General features: G+C 46.6%; 2 protein-coding genes across 2 annotated transcripts; one reads left to right on the top strand and one right to left on the bottom strand.

Annotated features, from left to right (window-relative positions):
* Positions 1-265: 265 nt before the first annotated feature.
* Positions 266-15434, bottom strand: LOC128305733 (serine-rich adhesin for platelets-like). The gene is made up of 4 exons (XM_053043320.1): positions 15114-15434; positions 14849-15035; positions 5964-14765; positions 266-5880 (listed from the first exon to the last, which is right to left on the bottom strand). The coding sequence occupies exons 1-4, from the start codon at positions 15432-15434 to the stop codon at positions 5819-5821; spliced, it is 9372 nt and encodes a 3123-aa protein (XP_052899280.1). The 3' UTR covers positions 266-5818.
* A 5439-nt stretch (positions 15435-20873) lies between these two features.
* LOC128300175 (enhancer of rudimentary homolog) lies at positions 20874-21271 on the top strand. The gene is made up of 2 exons (XM_053036146.1): positions 20874-21062; positions 21140-21271. Exons 1-2 carry the CDS (start codon positions 20874-20876, stop codon positions 21269-21271), a joined length of 321 nt encoding a protein of 106 aa, XP_052892106.1.
* Positions 21272-21749: the final 478 nt, after the last annotated feature.

Below are 21749 nucleotides of genomic sequence, written 5' to 3'. Positions count from 1 at the left end.
CTTTGCACAGTGGGATGCGCATGGTCCAAGCGAATTGACGACAGAAATGTCATCCTTTATTTTTTTTATCATAACCACCCTGTGCCTGGTAAACGAAATCAAACTCCCAAAACGGATTTTTTCAAAAATATACTAATTTTTACTAAAGTATCAAAAAACGAAGCGAAACGAAACTAGCAGTTCAAATTTTATCTATATTTTTTATGTTTCTCAATATTACTTTCCTAGCAAACTCCAAACCAGCACCTGTTCACAACGACGTTGTGGTTTTGTTTCATTACTCATTTATTTCTGTTTTATTCATTATTATCCAGGTTTTTGTGTACTTCTTCTTTTTTTAAAATAAAACAACTTTTTCTGCTTTCTTTTTTTTAACACAATTGTATGATATATCTATTCAACAATATTTATATGTATAGAGCTTAGATTATCCAACCTGTTCACAAACAAATCTACAAATATTACAATGTTTTTTTCTTACTTTTCACTTGCATGAACGGATGGGGGGAGGGGGCGTGTATGTGTGTGTGTGTGTGTATGCATGTCGAACGGTAGTATCCGAGAGGTGTACTTTTTACGGGGGGGACTTATATATGCACTGCTTTACTCATATGCTCGTGTTTAGCCGCTTCTAGATTGTGTGTAACCGTTGTATTATCATACTTACAATGCTTACTAGCTTATTTACCATTCGTCACTTAAAGGTTCTGCTCTCTCTCTCATTTGCATTTCACTTTCCGCTTGCTTATGCGATACATATATATACATACGGTACATGGTAATTACTAGCATATACATATGTATAAATATGCACGAAACATTGTTTAAATTATTCCTTTCCGTTTCCGGCTGGGGTTGGTGGTGATAGTGGTGTAAGGAGGGAGGTTATGTACGTTTGTCGGTCGGTATGTGAATGTTAATTATCTTCTTTGCCATTGCATTACGTTTTGCGCTTCCTGAACTTTTTCGAATCCCTTTTCATGCCCGGATGTCGGTTTGGAGGTATGATCTTGATTTTCCTGCACACCAGAAATCAATGCTCGAATTGATCGACAATCGGCAAACACATCCGCGGATGTCTCTCTTCCTTTCTTCGCAACCTGTGTGACTTTGCATTAAACTATTCGGCGTACGATGCGCTACTATCGGACCGTGCCTTAAGTGCTTTTGCGACACTATTGTGTTTGTATGGCAAAGGAAATTATATTTTACAGCAACATATAAAAACTCCGATGAAAATCTACAAAGATCAACAATGTACACAACGATGAGACAATAATGGTTTCAAAAGCCGTAGGGACCTCACGATCTTCCTCTCCTCGCTAAACTTATCTAAATGCTTCCACAGGTGTACCTGTTCTTTTTTCTGCACGCCGAGCTTCCAGAACCGAGTTCCAAAGAGAAGAGGTGAGTACTATCGAATGTATAAACCCGTTACCACCGTTTGACTACAAACAGGGCGCACGCATTCGTCTACTATTTACTTCTATCCGGGTGGCTTGGTTTCTTCATTCCGAGTTTTTGGTCCGATCTTACCAGCAAATGGTTATGTGGCAGGGGGCTTACAAACACACATAACAAGTATGGCTATACGCAATATTTGTGTTCATAAACAAAACAGCAATCGCAAAAGTATCGAACAACTGCAACACAAATCGGGGAAATTGTTCCGGGCCGGGCTGGAATGCTGGAATATGCAAACCATTACGGAAAGAAAATTACGAAACTGACGATCAAATAGGTTAAAATTAGTGATGGGTCATACGATTCCCTTCATCACGACTCGATCCGGAATCGATTCCGAACCGAGAACGCAGCGGATTAACTAGGTCCGAATCGGAATCGAGTCCGACCCGTTGGGGCAACGAGTTCGGATCAGAATCGGGTTGAATTAGGTTCAGTAGATCCGGTAGATACAGGAAAGCATCGGGTCGAACTAGTTTTGGTTAGTTGGTTGGATGTTTTCTTGCACCTTCTTGAACCCGGCCGTACCTACTTCGACACAATTCCGGTACAAACTCGCTGGACCCATGGGTCAGAGTCGCTTACGTTTTCTTGCTTCAGGTCAATTACTGATGGCTCCGACCCGGTAGGATTGGGTCGACTCACTCATCACTAGCTAAATATATAGAGAGCACTACATTTCGCCAGAACGGTGTGTGATGCGTTTCAAACACGCACACAGGTAAAAGATAACCGATCATTTCTTTTCCACTAACTGAGAAAGTCTACACAAGTAGTAGAGCACAAGGTCACAAAAGTATGAGAAAAACCGTCATTGGTACAAGACTCCTTGCTACAACATGATTGATCATTCTTCTCCTGCTTATTTTCATGTTATATGTAGCATCCTGGAACAAAATACGACCAATGGAGTGTGATGGAAAATCTTGTTGTAACTTCTTAACTAAGAGAATAACCTACTACTTCTTTCTTATCGTCCTATAACGTTATCCACCCATGTCATACATAAACACGCATCTGGATAGATGTGTACGAGTGTGTTGTAGTTGTCCTGTCTCTGCACGTGTGCACTAAACTGCGCGAAACGAATTATGAACGGTTTTGTCTTCCTTTTTCCTCTCTTGAACGTCGTCCACATTCAACATATACTCCAAGTGCGCACTTAAGAGGAGTTGTGTTGTCGATGCAGGAATGATGCACAAAAATCCTCCACATCACCACCATTATTCTCATTCTCCGCCGAACTTTTGTTTTTAGTGAACGAATGGTTTAATAGTGTACGTGTGTAGTAGTTGTAGTAGTAGTAGTTATGAAGCGCGCCTTGATGGTGTTTGTCTGTATACTGCTGGGGTTTACTAAACATAGATTGAAGGAAGGGTGATGGGTGGAAAACTCAGTGTGTCCGTCCTTGGTACGGATGTCCTGCACAATTGTTATGTGTTGTTGTTGCTGTGCACCTATACTTGATAATAATTTCTATATATACAATCAAATTTTAAGCTCTGCAGCATTCCTGCATTTTCATTAGCATTATATCTCTCCTGCTTTCCTTCCTATTCCGACCCCCCCTCATCCGCTTTGTCTTTCATCGCCATACACCATACATCAGAACGATCCTTGATCACTCTCTTTTGCTCTCTACTAGTTCACTGACTGACTGACTAACTGATGCACCGACGAAACCCGACGAAACTAATTCTACATCCGCTTGCGTTTACACCACCATACATCAAAACTAGCTTCCGGGCAGTACCCAAAACGCACACACACACACACACATTCAACTAAACATAATACGGATAAATTATTTTAAACTATCATTTCTTCTCTCTAAATCGCTCATTACAGGTGCACTAAACAAGCAAATCTCGTGTTGTCTTGCCCTAACACTGGTGTGCCGGAGAATAGCGAATATTTAAGGTGTGTGGGTTTTTGTGTTTTGTTGTGTGGTGGACGTGTTGTGTGTCGGTGTGTGGGTTTGTTATTACAACTTATTTATATTTTTACCTCCTACGCTTCCTACCCCATTTTACTTTTTGTCACACTTTCAATTTTTCTGAACCTTTCCTAAGCAACTCTTCCTTGATCCTTTGTTACACAGCTCTATTCCATCTTGCTGACACAGACGCCCTTGCTATGCGCGCTCCCAGGGAGTCTGTAAAAACATCCTCCACTATCATCTTCGTCAACCAGAGTTCCCATTCAACCATTTGTTGGATGGATGAAGGTTTGTGCTGGTTTAAAAGGTAGCGATATTGCTGAATAATTTGGTACAGAGGCACCTCAAAATATCGTTCGCATACACAAACAAGATGGTTCTTCTTCGCACGGCAGTTGGTTTACAATCTAATACCTCGCCCAAATTCCCGGGGATTTCGAATCGAAATTTCCCGTGGACTATTTATTGCACATGGTTCTTCGTTATTATGACAAACGATTCGAGTAATTTTTTTTTCAAGCAACAGTGCAACTTTTGTTAAACTCTTCCAAACAGCTCCTTTGCAATGGTTTTGCATTGTCTTTACATTATCCGGGGTGTGATTCCGTAAGAATAGTTCTTTTCCACTTCTCCTGTATATAATATATCTGTGTGTTTTAGAGTGTGTTCTGTATTGCTGAACCAAAAACATTAATCCTCTAACATCCTTGAGATCAAAACGTAGGAATTAAAAGACCTAAAGCATAAAGGGAGTTCTAAAACAGAGAGGGCAATGGAAAATCGAAATACAAGGAAGTTCAACAAATTGAAGCCTTTCAAAAACAACGAGATGTAGGATTTTTGCCAAAGCAAAAAGAAAACAATGGCTCTTCATTCCTTCTTCGACAGGTACGTAAACAACACATCAAAAGCAAAGCTTTTTAAGTCGATAGTCTGTTTAGATAAAATAGACCAAAAATTACAAACATTAGTGCATGTGTGCAAAATAATAAATAGTACATTTTGTGACATCTACATTCGTGCAATCACAATCGTGACCGTTACAACAAAATAGAAAAGAAAGAAAATCTCCACGATAGTATTTGTGTTCGTCCTAATTTGTCTTGGTTCATGTGCAGCACATTTCTTTCTCTTTCTCGCTCTCTTTCTCTCTCAATTCTTATTCCCTAATCTGTTATATATAAGACACTTTTTTTAAACCAGCAACATTCTTATGTTTAAGCCATATGTTTGCTGCCATTGTTATAACGCCTATCCAAATTTTGTTCAAAAGTTTTGCATGTTTCGACTTGTTTGGTGTACATCCTTGCGTTCATTAACCTCCCCAAAAATTCATCTTCCTCGGATAAGATAAGCCGATGTTGTGTGATTTGGGACCACAATAGATTCGAGAACGATGTCAATTTGTCGTAAAAAAGAAGAAACATAAATATTTAAAAAAAAAGCACACAAACACAATCAAACGAACAAAAATTACCAGAAAAGAAATGAAAATCTGGTGAAAATTGTTACAAAAACAAATTGTACGGAATCACACTACACAACAAACATCTGGTGACACACAGTGGTTATTTTTTTAACAAAAGAATGAACAAAAGAATGGAAATTCACCCGCCGGTTTAAATATGCAAATAAACGTTTTGTCTCTACTCATTCAACCTTGCGACAAAAGCCAATTTTCTGTTCCGCACCGCACTGATCCACACCAGCTCAATACAACGAAATAGTTACCACCGATATTTCCAGATTGCTGTCGTCATCTGAAGACACAAACTCATCCAAACTGCAGTCGCTGTTGGTGGTGAGAATAATTTCACTCGCATACGAATCATCGTCCTCATTACCACCGGGTTCCTTCGTGGCTGATGGTGTTGCCGGTTGTGGTGGTGGTGGTGGTGGTGTTACTTGGTCACCTGTACCAACTGTATCACCGCGTATCGCCAATGCACTAGTGGCGTATTCTCCCGCCGTGAACGAAGCGTCACCATTCAGCGGCTCATCCACGTTGCTGGTGCACTGTTGTGGAAGTTTTTCCGAATGTTTTATGTCCCGTTTTAAGACCGCTTCCCGTACTGGTAACTGCGTCTCAGCTGTATGCATTACGTCGACAACATCGTGTAGGTTCTTACCACTACTACTGACATGCCATATCCCATCACTGTCGTTCCGATCATCATCATCGTTCGACTCAGTACCCGTTACTGTGTTTCGTTTGCTAAAGTACTCCCCATTTCCAGTGCCATCACTACCATGCACGGCAACGGCTTCCGGTGAGCACGGTTCGTTTTCGATAGCAACAATACAATTGTCACGATGATGGTCATCCAGACAGTGGTAGGAAGAATTTGTGATACCTTCAGGCCTACGCCGATAGTATTTGTCATCGTCACTAACGGCTGAGGCGCAAGCTGTTGGTCACTTGCTGTCTCGGGAGATCCTTCTTCGACGTCCCTCAGTAACTGTAACTTCGAGACCAGCTGTATATAAGAGACACAAAAAAAAAAAAACGCCATGAGTTGTATTATTTAAACCCACAATAGTTCCCACAACGTTACCATACCTGCACTTCTCGTTTTTCGGCGCAGTTCCGTGGCGGTGGAGCTGTTTTCGGTTGTCTGTGCAGCAGTACCGCTGGCAACGTTCGCCAAGAGGGACGATTTACCATCAACACCACCAGAGGATCCGGCGGCTCCTTTCAAACTCGTCCCGACGTGATGGTGATTCACATGGTTTGCCACCTTCCCAGTATGGTTGCCATTGGCTCCGCCCGACATTATTCCACTGGACGCAACCGCATTAGCAGCACCGCTAGATCCACCCGAACCACCAACATGACCGGCTACACCAACAGACGCACCACCAACTGCGGGTGAACCACTGCCAGCAACATCACCGATCGCTGCATTATTATGGACGGCAGTACTAGCGTGATGGTTACTATCGATGTTGTTGGATGTGGCTGGTGTCGTGGCGTTCTGAAGCAACAGCGCATTTGCGGCTGCTTTGGCCTTATTGTTCATTGCCGCCGTGGAAAGTGTCGATGATGTCATGCGTACGCTACGGCGAGTGCTGATTTTCTCATCGGTAACCGACGCAGTCGTAGACGTTGTCGGTGTTACAGTGTTTGGTACCGATTTCTGGGTACCTCCTCCAACGTTGTCACTGCCGGAATTGGTGTTGTTTGTGGGACCATTGCTACCAGCAACATTGGCGGTAGCGGTGGAAGATGCAACCGTTGCTGAACTCGTGCTCACCTGCTCAGCCGTTGCTATGGAAGACGAAGATGCGGCACCCGCATTTGCAGCCTGCTTGACGCTCGATCCACTCTTACTTGGATGATTGCGATGTGACTTTTCTTTCTCACCACCACTCATCAACGCTGACGACTGATTCGTTGTGGACGTGGCCGTGCTTTCACTGGTACCGCCGAGGGGCACTGCGGACAAAACCGTAGTTCTATCTCCTGCAGCAGCAGCTGTTGCTATGGTTTTACACGAGGAGGTTGTGGAAGATGAAGCAGAATTTGTAGTCGAAGTATTGTTGTTGTTGTTGTTGGTGGTGGTATTGTTGCGAATAGTAGTATTGATGGTCGTGGTAGCAGTAGCAGAGGTGAGAGTAGAAGTAGTAATAGAAGAAGTAGCGGTAAGAGATTGTATGGTGGTAGAGGAAGTAGAAGTAGCATTGCTAGTGGTAGAAGTTGAGCTGATTTTGGAGGTTAGTTTAGAATTTCGAGCTTTACCCGCAATTTCAATCAACGGTTCGTCGCTGTCGGAGGAGTCCGCATCAATAGTGACAGTTGCTGGTGCTGCTGTGGCGGCGGCAGCAGCTGCAGCAGCCGCCGCAGCCGCTGCGGCCGCGTTAGCCGATTTTCTCGATATGCGACCCTTGGCGAGAGTATTGTCCGCGGATCTTCGTAACGCAGGTTTCGCGGTGTCCGAAACGGTCGCATTCGCGTCGGCAGCCGTCGTCGTTGCTGCTGCAGCACCTTTACGGGACTTCTTGGCACGTGTCGGAACATCATCGCTAACACCGGACTGGTTCGAACTTTCCGATCCCTGCCGTTTCCGTTTATTCGCAGCAGGTCTAGTAGACATTGCAGCCGCTTTTGGACTTTGACGATCATTACCACCACCGGCAGTGGTTGAGGCAGCAACAGCGCTGCCACCGGTAGCACTACCATTGGATGATGCACCAGATGCATGCTGCTTCACATTGACAACCACTGCGGTAGCACCAGTTTTCGATGCTGACGTTATTGCATTGCTTCCTGGGCCGCTGCTGGAGGAGCTATTACTTGCTCCGGTTGGTACAGAAGAACCATGCAAATCATGGCCCATTACCGAAGCCGAAGGACTCTGACGCGGTGGCAATTCTAGAGGACTCTCCAATTTACTAGATGCACGTGTTCGAATTCGATGCTCTCCACTATCGGAGTGTGATGGAATTTCGATCGATAGTTGAGTTAACATCTCTTTCCCTTGCTGCTGCTGCTGCTGTTCGGCAGGTAAATGACCATCGACACCTTTGCCCGCAGCTGTCGACTGTTCGTTGGCTTTCGCAGTGCGTGTAGTACAGCCCGCACTCTCATGTTCAACGCAGTTCGCTAGCGTCCTTTTGCCACTCGAAGAAGAGGAACACTCATTCTCCGAATCGACCGCAGCATTCGTTTCACTCCCCTCGGCAGACGATGAGGCAACCGAGGAGTTCCTTCGCGATCGTACATCACCTCTAGCGACACCGTTTCCCGCCTGAATGCCATCGCTAGCCGCGGCAGCCGTTCGCCTTTCGCGTGCTTTCTCACTGGAATAGCTGTACAGCGGTGGTTGTTCGTGGCGCGGTTTCAGATCGATGTGTGGCTCAGCAGTGTCGGGACTTTTGGGCTCCACTTTCAATTCGCCCACAGCAGGCGACGTCGTCGTTGATGCTGGAGACGGTGGTGTTGGCTCGAGCTTCACAGTAACAGAAGCAGTAGTAGCAGCAACAGCAACAGCTTGTGTGCTAGCTGTGGTGACAACGGTAACTGACTGCCGTTCGTCAGAAGATTTTCTTAAACTCTTCTTTACACTACTAACGATAGCCTCGTCGGGATCAGACTTAACTAAGAGTTGTTTATCGTCCACTAACAACATTACCTTACTATCACATTCGCTTTTCACACTAGGGATATCTTTACTATGGTTGCAACATTCATCAGCAGACTGCGGCGGAACAGCGCTCCCATCATCATCAATACCATCGAAAACTATCGCATCGAGATCTGACGTAACGGCCGGAAGCATTTTTCGTTCCTCTTCCGGATGATTGTTGTTGCTCGCTGGTACCTGTGCGATCAATTTGCTCTCCGGGTTGATGGCATCGGACGGCAAATGCTGCTGATGTTGAGGATGTTTTTGCATTTCTCTATCAGCGACATTGGACGTTTTTACAGCTGTCTTATGTTTGCCCCCAATGGAGTCACGCTTTTCAATGCCGGTCTTCTTCCTGCCCGTCGGGGATTCTGGAAGCTGTTGCTGCTGTCTGTGCTGCTGTTGCTGCTGCTTCTGCTCTACTACTTGTTCATCGTCTGCCACAGTATTCACGTGTGTAGCTCCGTCGAGAAGATTTCCCGTGTCAATAATACTCTGCTGTTGCTTTTGTTCCTCTTCCAAGCCCATGTCCAGGATCTTTCTCAGATTCGTCGTCTGGTCTATGCTCTCCAAGGTGGTGGTTTCGTGATGATTGTGATCGAGAAGCATGTTTGACGGTTTCAGGAGTATGGAATGATCGCCGTTTAGCTTTGGATCCGCACCACTACCACAGTTCATGGCTACCGCAAGGTCATTTAATCCTTCCATCTTTGCTAGTGCCGCCTCAATGTCATTGTAGTCCTCCATGTTTGCATCGAGCAACGGTGTACTGGCCAGTTCCTTTTGGTTTTCGGGTGTGATTTTCTCTGACCGCGAATGTTCCACGTCGCCAGCTCCACTTCCTTCCCGCACCTTTCCGTCATCACATTGGAGACTATCGACCGCAGGCATTTGCTTTCCCTCGAGAATGTTAGTACTTGTACTGCTACTACCGCTACTGCTACTGATACCGCCGATGCTACCAGCAGTCCCACCGTTGCTGCCCGCCCCGCCACTGCTGTGCGAACCCTGCGGGCTGTGCGTCGAGAGTTGATGGGGACTTTTCTCCGACAGTGCATCCATAGAGTCTATGCCACTGTCCTCACCCTGTGCCTGAGATCCTGGTGAGCCCCGGACATTCGAATGTCCGAGCAGATGATGGTTTACTCCAACCGCAACACCCACCCCTGTGGTGCTTGTCGACGCCGTTGTCAATGCACCCGTCGTGCCACTAGCAATCCCAGCCGCGTTTGTCAACACGGGAGAGTGTGGGGAACTGGTGCCAGAACCTTTTCCTGCTGCGACAGTGTCGGCTGTAGTGTCGGCTTTACTTTTATGCCCATCCTCCTCTGATGGCCCGTCCGCCAGCAGTTGCTCCGGTGGTCGATTTTTACTATGGTGTTCCTGCAACTGATCCGGATGATGATGGAGGTGATGCTGATGATTATCGTGATGTAGGATGGTGTTAATTTTGTTCAGCTCTTGCTGTTGCTGGGAATCCTCCTCCTCTACGCACGGTCGCTTCGAAGGATGGCTTTCCACGTTTAGGGAGGATTTCTCGCTTGAGGTAGATGTTGGTGTGGTGGTGGTGGTGTTGGTGGTGGTGGTATTGATGATGGTTGTAGTGATAGTGGTGGTGATGATGGTGTTGCTATCAGTAGTGTGGCTTATGGGGTTTATTGAAGATGTCTCCGTTGACGATGCTAATGCTGCTCTTTCACCCTTACTGCTGCTGTCCGTCGATGCATCAGACAGCACCGAAGACACGATTGCTGGTTGTGCTGCGGTCACCGTTGCCGTGCTCACAACAACAGCACTATCCATCGATGCTTTGACGAGATTTTTCTGATTCTTACCATAACTGCCACCATTATTGTTTATGTTGATATTATTATTGTTTATGTTATTGCCGCCACTGCTGTTAGCATTATTCGCACCGGAGCTCTTGGAGTTTTTTGTAGCCGACTGGAGCAGATTGGACGTCGGTACCGTACCGACGTTCGTCGAACCAATCGGACCACTTGCGCTGGTCGTTACTATCGATTCGTAGATATCGTTTATTTCCTGCACGCTGGTAGTGACGGTAGTCGGTGTGGTCACCGGTTCTGTGACCAAGATGTTGCTACTGCTACTGTTGAGAGACGTGCTCAGTGCGCTGGTACCACTTGCGGTTAAACTAACGCTGCTACCACCATTGCTGAGCCTTCGTTTCTTTTCCGGACAAACGTATCCGTTTGGACAATGGCCGGTGGATGCTGGGCCGCTACCTGCATTACCACCACTTTCATTCGTTCCATCCACCGCCGAACGCTTCTGGGAACTGAAAGGTGCTTCACCTCCATGGTCCGGCGACTCGGTACCACCTGTACTTTTTAGTGGCCCCGTGTCAACTCCGGTGTGATTGTGATAAGCAGGGGGTGATGTTGTTGAGCCAGTCGTCACAGTACCGGAGGCCGGAGCGTTTAACTCAAGCGAAGTACGTTTAACAGTGGAGGATCGTTTCGCAACACCGCCACCATCACTGCTGTCCTCCTCTCCACCGCTTTGACTCTTCTTACGATCCTTACGGGAATTCTTTATAACTACGGAATTCTTCCCCCGCAGGCTTATGTGCAACGGTGGCACACGCAGCTCTTCTCCCGCACTAGCAGCAGCAGCAGCTTGTGCAGTAGTGCCGGTGGTGATGGCGATACTGTTATTACTACTGTTTGTGCTACTACTGGCAACGAGTGACGTAGATGTGGTGGCAAAATTGGTTGCACTACTAATGGAGCTACTTCCCGCGTCCTGACTGACTATTGCTGACACGGATGTAGCCACGGGCGACTGCTGAACATGGGAAGCGGGATTTAACTGCAACGATGTCATTAACGCTGTCCCATCGCTTTCTGGCGTTAACCTTTCAACCGGTGCGATTGCGTTTACAAACACTGCAGAGGTACCGGAACTCGTGGAACCAACCATCACCGCCGATGGTAAAATGCCCATTCCACCTACACGCATACTTCCACCTTCCCGTACGGCCATAGATTCCGGTTTTTCTAGCTTCAAACGTAGCTTCAACTCGGTTCCATTCTTGCTTGGCGAATCCCCGGATCCTGCCCCATCGACAAGCACCACTGACGTGGAGAGCACTTTTGCTTTCTGCTTCACGACGGTCTTCAAAGAGGCTTTCGCCTTTTCCTTCGGCTTGTCCTTTGACGCTAGCGGTGATTTTAGTTTGTCCTTGCCCTTGACTGGTTTCGCGCGTTCCTTCTTAACCTTGGCAGGTTTTCCTGTACCCGTTGCCGCTGTCAGTGGCATGGTCATTATGCCACTACTATTGCTAGCAACAGATGTTGACGGTGCACTGCCGTAAACTGCATTGCCCATAGCGGTGTTGATACCACTTCCCCCCTCTATGGACACAATGCCCGATATTGGTGAGGGACGATCGGAATCGCTCGCATCCGAAAAGAACCGTGACGACGAAAGTCCTCCAGCGCTACCGGTTGTATCTTCATCCGAATACAACGAATTCGGAACCTCAGGTGGGAAATCATTTACACGAACCATGTTCAGTTTTCCCTGCCTTCCTCCTGCTTTACTGCCATTCTCCGCTTCTTCCGTGCCTTCTTCCACTTGCGTTTCTTCTAGCTCACCCGTGAGCGGGTTGATTAGCAGTTGCGCCTTCCACCGTCGTTCCCGTGCCTGTACATCGTTCAACATCGCGCCAGTCGGTGCTCCCATTGGTAGACCGGTGAGTCCGGCCACTACAGAGCCATTACCGGATGCACCACCGCCAAGCAGTGTGCCGGCGGCCGTTGCAATATCACCTGGTTGTGGAAGCGTGCCCGCACCTAGCAGCGTATGATGGTGCTGATGCTGCTGATCCATTAAATCCAACTCGTCCAGATCCTCCAGCTTCGTGTCGAGAAACACGCTACTGTCGAGATCGCTCGGTAGCAACGAGTCTAGATCATTTTTCGCCAAATCGGGCAGATCCACCAGACAGTTGCCCAGTTCTAGCGGATCGGAGCCAACGTTGGGCGATGCGCTTGCGGTTGTTACGACCCCATCAAGCGGTTGTGACTGTTGTTGCTGCTGCTGCTGCTGTCCCAGCGATGCAGTAGGCTTGTTCAGCTGTTGCTGAGTGAGATTGTACTGCATCTGAAAGCGTGCGAACTCCTGGTAGCCGGATTTGGTGGCCGAATCCATCGGCAACGTTGGCCATCGTTGAGCGTAACCAACAGACTGATGTCCCGGCAGTAGTTGCTGTTGCTGCTGTTGTTGAGGTGACGGAGAAGGCATTGGATTTGGCTGTCGAAACGGTAGCTGTTGCTGTTGGGCCGGCTGCTGCTGCTGCTGCTGAATCGGGAAACGATTCGGTTGCTGGGAATGTTGTTGTGGTTGTGGCTGCTGCATTTGCAGTTGGTCCTGCAGCTGGAACGCTGGTGATGGAGTTTGGGGCGGTCGCATTCCCTGCGGATGACTATGAGACGGTCCCATCACAGGTGCTCGATTGTTGCCGGACAACACCACGCCGCTAGGTGCCGTGAGTTGCTGTGATGCCCGTACGGCTGGACCCAATCCCACCGCTACTCCTCCCGCTCCCACCCCGCTCGTAGATGGACCCGCCACGAGACTGTATCGTTGCAGCTTGATCGTGTTGAAGGTGGAGGAGGAGGTGGCGTTACTGCTGCTACTGTTGCTATTTGAAGGCACTGACAATGGTGGAGTTACTAGAGAAGAAGGCGACACATTCAACGCACTCTGATTGTTACCGTTACTGTCACTACTGTTGTTCGCGGGCGTTACAGCGGTCACCGCTGCTACTGTCATTGAAGTCATATTATTAATTCTATTCACACCACTACTAGCACTGAGCATCGTGCCCGACACACCCGGCACTGTTGTGGACGCAGTGCCACGCAATGGACTATTACTATTCACTAAGGTCAGCTGCTGCTGCTGCTGTGGAGCGACGGCAGAAACTGTCGCCCCTCTTGCGGAAACCATGGACGTGGCCATCGTCGGTGCCCCGCCAATCACTGGATGATGCACTAGATGCGGTTGCTGTTGGTTTACACTCGACATTTGATGGTTCACAGAGTTACCACTCTTAAGGTTTCCGCCTCCCGTTACAACACCGTGCACACTCGGATCATTGTCACTCATGTTCGACACCGAACTGCCACCGACAACACTTTGCTGTGTCAACAATGCCGTTTGCGACATGTTTGGAATGACTCCACCTTTCACTACACCACCACCACCTCCATTTCCACTAGCTATCAACAATTCCTGCTTCAAGATGGGTTGTTGTCCTACACCGCGCATTAATTGCTGCTGCTGCTGCTGTTGCTGCTGGGGCGAAACGGTTTGTTGTGGACTGTTCTCATTTTGCAGCAAGTTTACCAGCAAAGGGCTCGACATGGCCACATTGTTGCCCGCACTTGCTGTGCCCACTGCAACCGGTATCGAACCCGACACAACCGTCGCCGTCGTTGTCGCTCCTGATGGTACAACTAGACCATCCTTGGCTACAATCCCACTTCCCGCTCCGACCGCAGATTGATATGGTGGCGGTGGTTGTATTGGACCAGCACCGATGGGTGCTGCTACGAACGGACCATTTGAAGGTTTAGCCGCCAGCCCAACACCGACACCGGCAACTGTGGCGATGGAGGGACCAGCCGTTACCGCCACACTACTACTGCCACTCAGTCCGAGCGTATTCTCGCGCCGCTGTATCACCCTTGCCTGTGTCATACTTTCGAACGGATACTCGCAGGCATCGACCACATTTGGCACATGGGCGGGCACCTTGCCGTCCATCGGGCAGATTGTGTTTGGTGACTTGAACATTACGGGTGGCCCGTTTCCACCGACTCCACCGCCGACCACATCCAGCGGTACTGGACCATTGCTGAGAGTTTTCGGCAGATTCGAGTGCACAATCTTGGAGGTACTGGGACCGGGATTACCATCGACTGAACCATGCAGCAGCTGCTGTTGTTGCTGCTGTTGCAACTGAAGATGGTGCTGTTGTTGCAGTTGGATGAGATGTTGTTGTTGCTGCTGCTGCTGTTGCTGTTGTGGCGGAGGTATTGGTTGAGTATAAACGCCTTGAGGTTGATGTAAACCCGCAGGATGTGGTTGGGTTTGATGTTGCAAACCAGCTTGATGCTGTTGCTGGGATAGAACACGTGTTAATTCACCCAAACCCCCAGAACTTCCACTACTGCCAGCAACTGCACCATCAACTGTGGAGTTATCTAAAAGTATAAACCAAAGAGTTCAATTAGCAAGCGAAGTAAGGTAAGGTGTGTCGCATCTTCGAAGGGCAGAAAACACTAACCCGTCCGCAAAACAATTTCCTGCTGGCCGGCTAACCGCAACGACAGTACCGTCTCACCTTCCAGCTGTACGGATAGGATGCCAAGCGCCCGGAGTGCGCTGTTTCCTTCGGCAGCAAGCCGCCGCAACCGTACGGCCGCCTCCTTCGGTATCGATAAGGTAACGCGCACACTGTTCCACGGTTCCACCTGCAAAGTCCAAATGAAGCAAACCGTGTTTAGCCTGTTGTAGTGGTTCAGTTTCATCCCACTTCCCTACGAACATACCTTATCGACCGTAAGCTTGCCGGTGGTGTCCTGTTTCTCCTTTCCGCCATCGCTCTCCGGTTGCTTTTCTTCCACGAGCGTCGCTAAACTTTCTACCAAGCTTTCGAGTCGCGTCGGAAAGTCAGGATCGTGCAAGTTGCCTTCGCATATAACAACCGCCTTTAGAGTGCTGCTATTGCTTTGATTTTCACTGACACTACTGCATTTGCTGCTGTTGCTGCAGCTCTTGTTTCGGTACCCTTCGCTTCCGGCATTTCTACGCCTGCTGCTACTACTACTGTTTGTCCGTTTCTGTTGATCACCGTCACTATCGGCCGCCATTCTGTACCAATTGGAAGAGCGCAATCTTCAAATAAGCATCATCCGCTTTGGGGTTATACGAGGTGCAGTTTCTTTTGATAATTGTCGACAAAAGGGACACATTTTTTATGAACCAAAAACCCCCCGTGAGGATATTTAAAGTGTTTACACGTGTGTCCATGGAGTGTGAGTACGCGGGTGTGTGTGTGTGTGTGCGTGTTTCTGTGTAAGAAGCAATGGCTACTGCTATCGCATGAAAAGCGATACGCCGGAACGAAGAGACGAGTGCCTTGATTATTTTTACACGAAACTTCATGCTGACCCTGCGACCTTTAACATGGTCTGAACTTTTGATATTACTCTCCACCACACTTTAAGCTTATACAACATCTCGCCTCATTGCTGAGATGGAACAATACTCAGTACGGCAAAAAATGAACAAGTAATCATGCACGCACATTTATTGTTTAAACATCCGGTCAAAATGGTCCATCTTCATTGGAAGACTCCCTGGAACCGGCACACAACCTGTTGCACCATTGATTGTATCCGTATTATGTCGTTCAAGAATATAAGGCGACTGTGGAATGGGCGAATCGTAACGTTTGCCGGCAAGATTCAAATCTTCATGCATGCCCCTCCTTCATAAGTTTAGATCTTCCCGATCATGGAACTTTAATTTCTCTAAACCGCTAACTATGTACCATAAACATACAATTACCGTCAAACAATTGATACTTATTGATCGTAAACAAATCGTAATTTGTGGTGTTACTTTTTTTACATCACACCATCTCAACGACTCAATTACACGCGGGATTTAGAAATGCTCACGCCCGTATCGGCGCGGCTACTCACTCGCTCTCAGCTCATCTCATCGTGCTGTCCTTCTTCAAATGTTCCCGCTTATGTTTCCTCTCTTATCAAAAGATAGGCGTGCGCGCATAATGTACTTGTCAAGAGCAAAAATTCCAACCAGTGTTTTGCAACCCACGTTTGTAAAGGCGGGAACTTCGGCGAAATTCGCACTGCATGCTTACATTATTATGGTTTAGCCTGAAGAAATATTGCAAAAAGGATATCTTGCGAGAAAAATCATAATGCATTCGCTATGTACAAATATTCTACACTTTGTTGCTTTATTTCTATCGCAGGAATCGCTGGAGTTCGTACACCAATTTGACGTTTCTCTCTCAAACCGGTCGCAATAGGGAAGCTCAGATTTTGGGGCGCACGCGATCAGAAGCACTTTGTGGAAGAGTTAAAGAAAACCTACTCCTGGAGCTGCCGCGGTGGCGCTCTCCTTCGTGATATCACGCATATCGCTTGACTCCTTTGCTTTCATGGCTAACTCAGCATGAAACATATTTGCATTGGTGTTGGTGCCACAATGTCATGTTACCTGTCGGGGGGCACACTAACACGATATATCGTGTACACGACACGCACAGCAAAACAAGCGAAAGAGAGAGATATAATTGAACTAAACGTGTGTGTTTGTAAACCGTGTATGTGTGTGCCGGAAAGAGATAAACACAGTACTCAGAAAAAATAGCTTAAGGACGATGTTAAACCATTGTATGTTAACAGAAATACGGCAATTTTTCTTTGCGAGCGACTTTTTCATTCAAAGCGAATAGTTTCTTAGCTTTCTACTTCGTGTTCTAATGGTGCTACTCTGAAAGTGCTTCGAAGTTTGCTTCACTTTAGACCATAAATCGGCATCACAATTATGTAACCCAGAATCACGAATCGCTACTCATTCTACGTTTGCAATACATTACTGGCATGGTTTGCTCGTGAAGTGCTTCTAAATCTGTTGTTTCATGTACAGACACTTTTTCCAAAACAACATAAATTCTTTTTCAACAAGAATTCAACAAACTCCGCAAGCAGACAAAAATGTGAGAAGCAGCCATTTTGATTTTAAACTATGGCAGGAAAGGAAAATATATTCCTTTCATCTACGAGTGACTGAGACGGACAACATATTTTTTTTACACACAACATCCGCACACACGCTCAGCCCAACCTGCTGTGAAACTGAAGGCCAACAAATTGGCGCTCTTTGTCTCCCGCTCACTCGCACGTGCACTCGTATCCTCCCTTTCACTCAACTACTCCAGTCGACACCACACACGGAATCACTTTTTGCTTCTTCTCGCTATTGCTTTTCCTACGCACGCACACATTGCTCGTACACGCGTTATAACCCCACTCACGCACACATCTCCGGTGCATGTACACACACGTGCACGGAACACGGTGCAAAACCGCTCTCCATAATCAGAGAGTGCTGGGTGAAGATTTCCTGTTTTTCAAGTTATTCCTCCCGATTGGGTATGGTGTGTCCCGGAAAACGGGACTTTTTCATATTAAATTATCTGCTCTGTTGCTTCCTCTTTTTCTTACAGCGCCGTTTCTTGCTGTGCAAACCCGTACGAGGATGTGCGGAAGGCAAAAACACAAGCTATACGGGATCGCATTTTCTTGTGGCGTTTAAGGAAATGTTTTTTTTTTGCTCTCCTTTACGACACCACACACAAGCCAATGGCGACGCACACTAAGCTCCAAACGCGCACACAGCACACATACACACGCACCGGACACTGTTCTTTGGTAGAAGAAAAAAAGCGCTCAATTGCAGCTTCTATTCGGCGTTAATTCGAACGCAAATGCTTACTTCAAAGATAGAAAACACATTTTCACCCATTTTCACAGCACGATGTTTTCGTGTGGGGGATCGAATTTTTGTTTCGATATGTGGGACTACCGTATGTTTTGAGGCAACAGCAGCAGCAAAACGAACGAATTTCCCATCTCAATAGTGTAGGATCTCGCTTTGTGCATGCATTGGTGGAAGTGAGAACAAGCTGCCCAAAACCCCCTAACCCCCACCAATGAACAAAACGGGCGCCTTCGTTCCCTTTCTCGCTTACTTACGCACTACATAACCCTCCCTCGCGCACACACACACACGCTTGCATGGAAATTAACTCATTTCATTTACAAGGCATGAAGATCACACACAGAGTCGTGTACACACAACGCGCTTTGATTGGGAAACTGCATTTTCACTAGCGGCAACCCGTCCATAATAGCACTTGGGAATTTGTGCGATTTTTTCTATTTCGCTCCATCTGAATCAGTTTTGCATTGTTTGACAACGTTGATATGGCCCTCACACGCGACACGCACGCAAAGAGGCAAGCACGCACGACACTATAGCAATGTGGGTAAATTTTGAACCAAAGAACCGCATCCACGCACCGCGCCACCACCAACACACACACACACATTCATGCGCTCGTACACTCTTCTGTGTAGTATAAACATCTTCACCGTCGTAGAGTAGGACGGCAAACTGACACCACTACACGCACACATGCCAAATCAAATCAACAAAACACACACGCACGCACATGGTGGGGCACACCAACGTCGAACTCCAGTGCACAAACTCACGCACAATTCATCAAACTGTGTGACAGAGACGAGACACAATCCCGATTGGAAAGAGAGGGACGGTCACGACACGAAACACGAAAAAGAACTCCCAGCAGCACTGCTTCTTCTTGCAGCTTTTAATATTTCAGGGCGCTCACGGTTTCCGTTTTTTCGAGGTTTTTTCAGTACTCGTGAAAATACAACCCTTGCCAAAGTAGATTCTAGGGTTTTGCATAAATTCAGGCGATGAGGAAACTTTTTTTTCGGTTGGATCAAAGCACCACAACCACATGAATTGCCGAAAGGCCAAATTTCCATCGAATCATTCGATTATTTTCTTCTCTTCTTCACTGTCAACTACTTCACCACACCACCACCACCACTACCACTACACCACAAGAGCACCTCAAACACAACCGTTTCTATCAGAATAAAAGCTATTTAGCAGCTAGCTCTGCGACGTAGGACAAACATTTCGACGCACTTTACAGCAGGAATCACCGAATGCCTTCCCTCGCGGGGGAACAAAAAAAGGTGGACAACAGCTCCCACACTTTGGAACGCCAAACGGGGACGGAAGTTGTCCCGCTTTTCTTCCGACGGGGGAAGTTTTTGCAAACACACATGCACACACACACACACACACACGCGCGCACCAACGAAACATGGAAATGCTAGCAAATTCTTCATTATTCTTGCCCGCCCCAAATCGGAAAACGCAAAACCCACGGCACAGAAAACCGCGACCGACGGGTCGAGTTGCTTCGATGGCCTCCACCGTACGGTTGTCGTACACCACACACAACTTTCTTACCCATTTGAGCCTTGCTCAGCCGAGAAGCCGAGGGTGACACACTTTTTGCGACGACAATAATCCACTTTACACGCTCAGTTGCCGCCAAACAATAACGAAAACACGATCGCCAGATGCCAAATAAACATAGTTCACTAGTTTACGGACTGCACTGTGCGTGGAAAGTTTGCATTTAGCGAAAATTCAGTACGTTTGTTACAATCGAACAATAACAACGACCGCCATTTGCATTTTTTCCCATTTTCTTTCTCTTGTATTTTACTCGGTAGAGCGAGAGTGCGTGTATGTCCGATGCGCGGTGGTGCAAGCGAGAGCACAAATCCACCACCGGAGGGCGAATTGCGAAATTCCAGGGGCGAAAATTCGGGACGTTCGAATGGCGAATCATGATTTTCGAACACACATTTTTTCAACTCTTTTCTTTTATCGTTGGACGTTCATTTGCGTTTTAATTGCTTTGTTAACAAACACTGCTTTTTTAATTTAACTTTATACATGATTGTTAACAGGGCAGTTCTAAACCGCGATTGCAATTCGTAGAACAGTGCTTAAGCGAAAAATGTTGCTGTCAATTTGACGTTTTGTTGTTGGCATCACAATTGCTGCAGCTCCTCTGCACGTAGCGCACGTGGCGATGTACGTACTTGTGACAAACTGTGCTACAAAAACGTATCTGGAATTCTGATAAATCGTGGGAGCAAGCCAAAGTACCTAGGAAAACTGTTTTAGTTTGAAATTCCAGCGGCTGGTGTTGACTATTCGGCTGCGAAAAACAAAGAATGAACTACAAGCATGCTTAAGCAGTTTGGCGAACCAGATTCCTAAAGATGGCCATGGCCGGAAGGATACGATGGCTGGGCACTTGCAGAGAGTGCAACCTTTAGGGCTCATTCAATTATTACTTAAAGCAAAAATTGCCAATTTTCTAACCCTCCCCCCTATGGTAACAAAACGTAACACTGGAAGCCACCCCCCTCCATTAATTACTTAGCATAAATTAATTACGTAACGTAAATTAGGATGTTTAGATTGAAAATTCGCTGAATTTTTGGGGTTTTTGCATGCTGGTTTCAGGGAAATGTATATCTCCATGAGCTCAACATTGAAAATAACGCTGGTTGTAAAGATCCTCAATACTTTACTTCTCGTTCCAGCACTATACAAATTCCCTAACACCAGAAAAGAAAGTTTCCTCCATAATGTCGCATACCATTCTACTGTTCCAACTAAATAAGGATATGGAAACTCGCACCTACTGTGATTACGAAAGCATCAACGATTGCATGGAGGATGTGTGCAGAATTTACGAGGAGCATCTGAAGCGACGCAACCCAAACTTATCGACCATAACCTACGAAATTAGCGAGCTTTTCGACTTTATCGATCAGGTATCATATTTTCACGATACGAGATGGTTCTTTCGAGAATGCTCGTGTACTAATACACCTTTCAAATCCATTCACAGCTGATTCATCTTGACTGCCTTGTGTATCAGAAAACTACCCAATCGTATGGTGCGTACAACAAGAGCTGGATAAAGGAGAAGATTTACAACCTGATGGATCGGTTAGCCACCACGTGCAGCAATGCATCGTAATCCCAGATTTATGACAGTATTATGTTAATTTCTTCAGAGTTTATTTATTTTTAAGGGTCAGCCAATAATAGGAGTACAGGCTGAACAATTCGGCAAATTCTTGAAAAATAAAATCTCTATTGCCCGGTACTCCCCAACGGTTGAACCAGTTAAAGCAGACTTTAACGTTCTGCACTATATTGCATTTAAAAGGTTGTTAAAGGCATATCACACAAGAGAAATCGTATCGTTTATGTTATCAGCTTTCTTTTCATTATTTTTTGCTGCTACATTTTCTTTCTACTCCTCATAGAATTAAAATGAGAACATTCTTTAACTCTGCATAACACGTAACATTTTGTTGACCCCCTCCCCTTTGTTTGAAAACAAAATAAATTTTCTTAACTAATAATTTATGAATGACACCGGACGACTCTGTCCAAAAAGCTGTTTTAGGTCGTCCTCATGGACAAAGGAGGCTTGGTAGACCCAAATTACG

Source organism: Anopheles moucheti, chromosome 3, assembly GCF_943734755.1.
Source record: "Anopheles moucheti chromosome 3, idAnoMoucSN_F20_07, whole genome shotgun sequence".
Lineage (NCBI taxonomy): Eukaryota > Metazoa > Arthropoda > Insecta > Diptera > Culicidae > Anopheles > Anopheles moucheti.
Note: the sequence above shows the minus strand (reverse complement) of the source record. Positions and strands in the feature narration are given on the sequence as shown.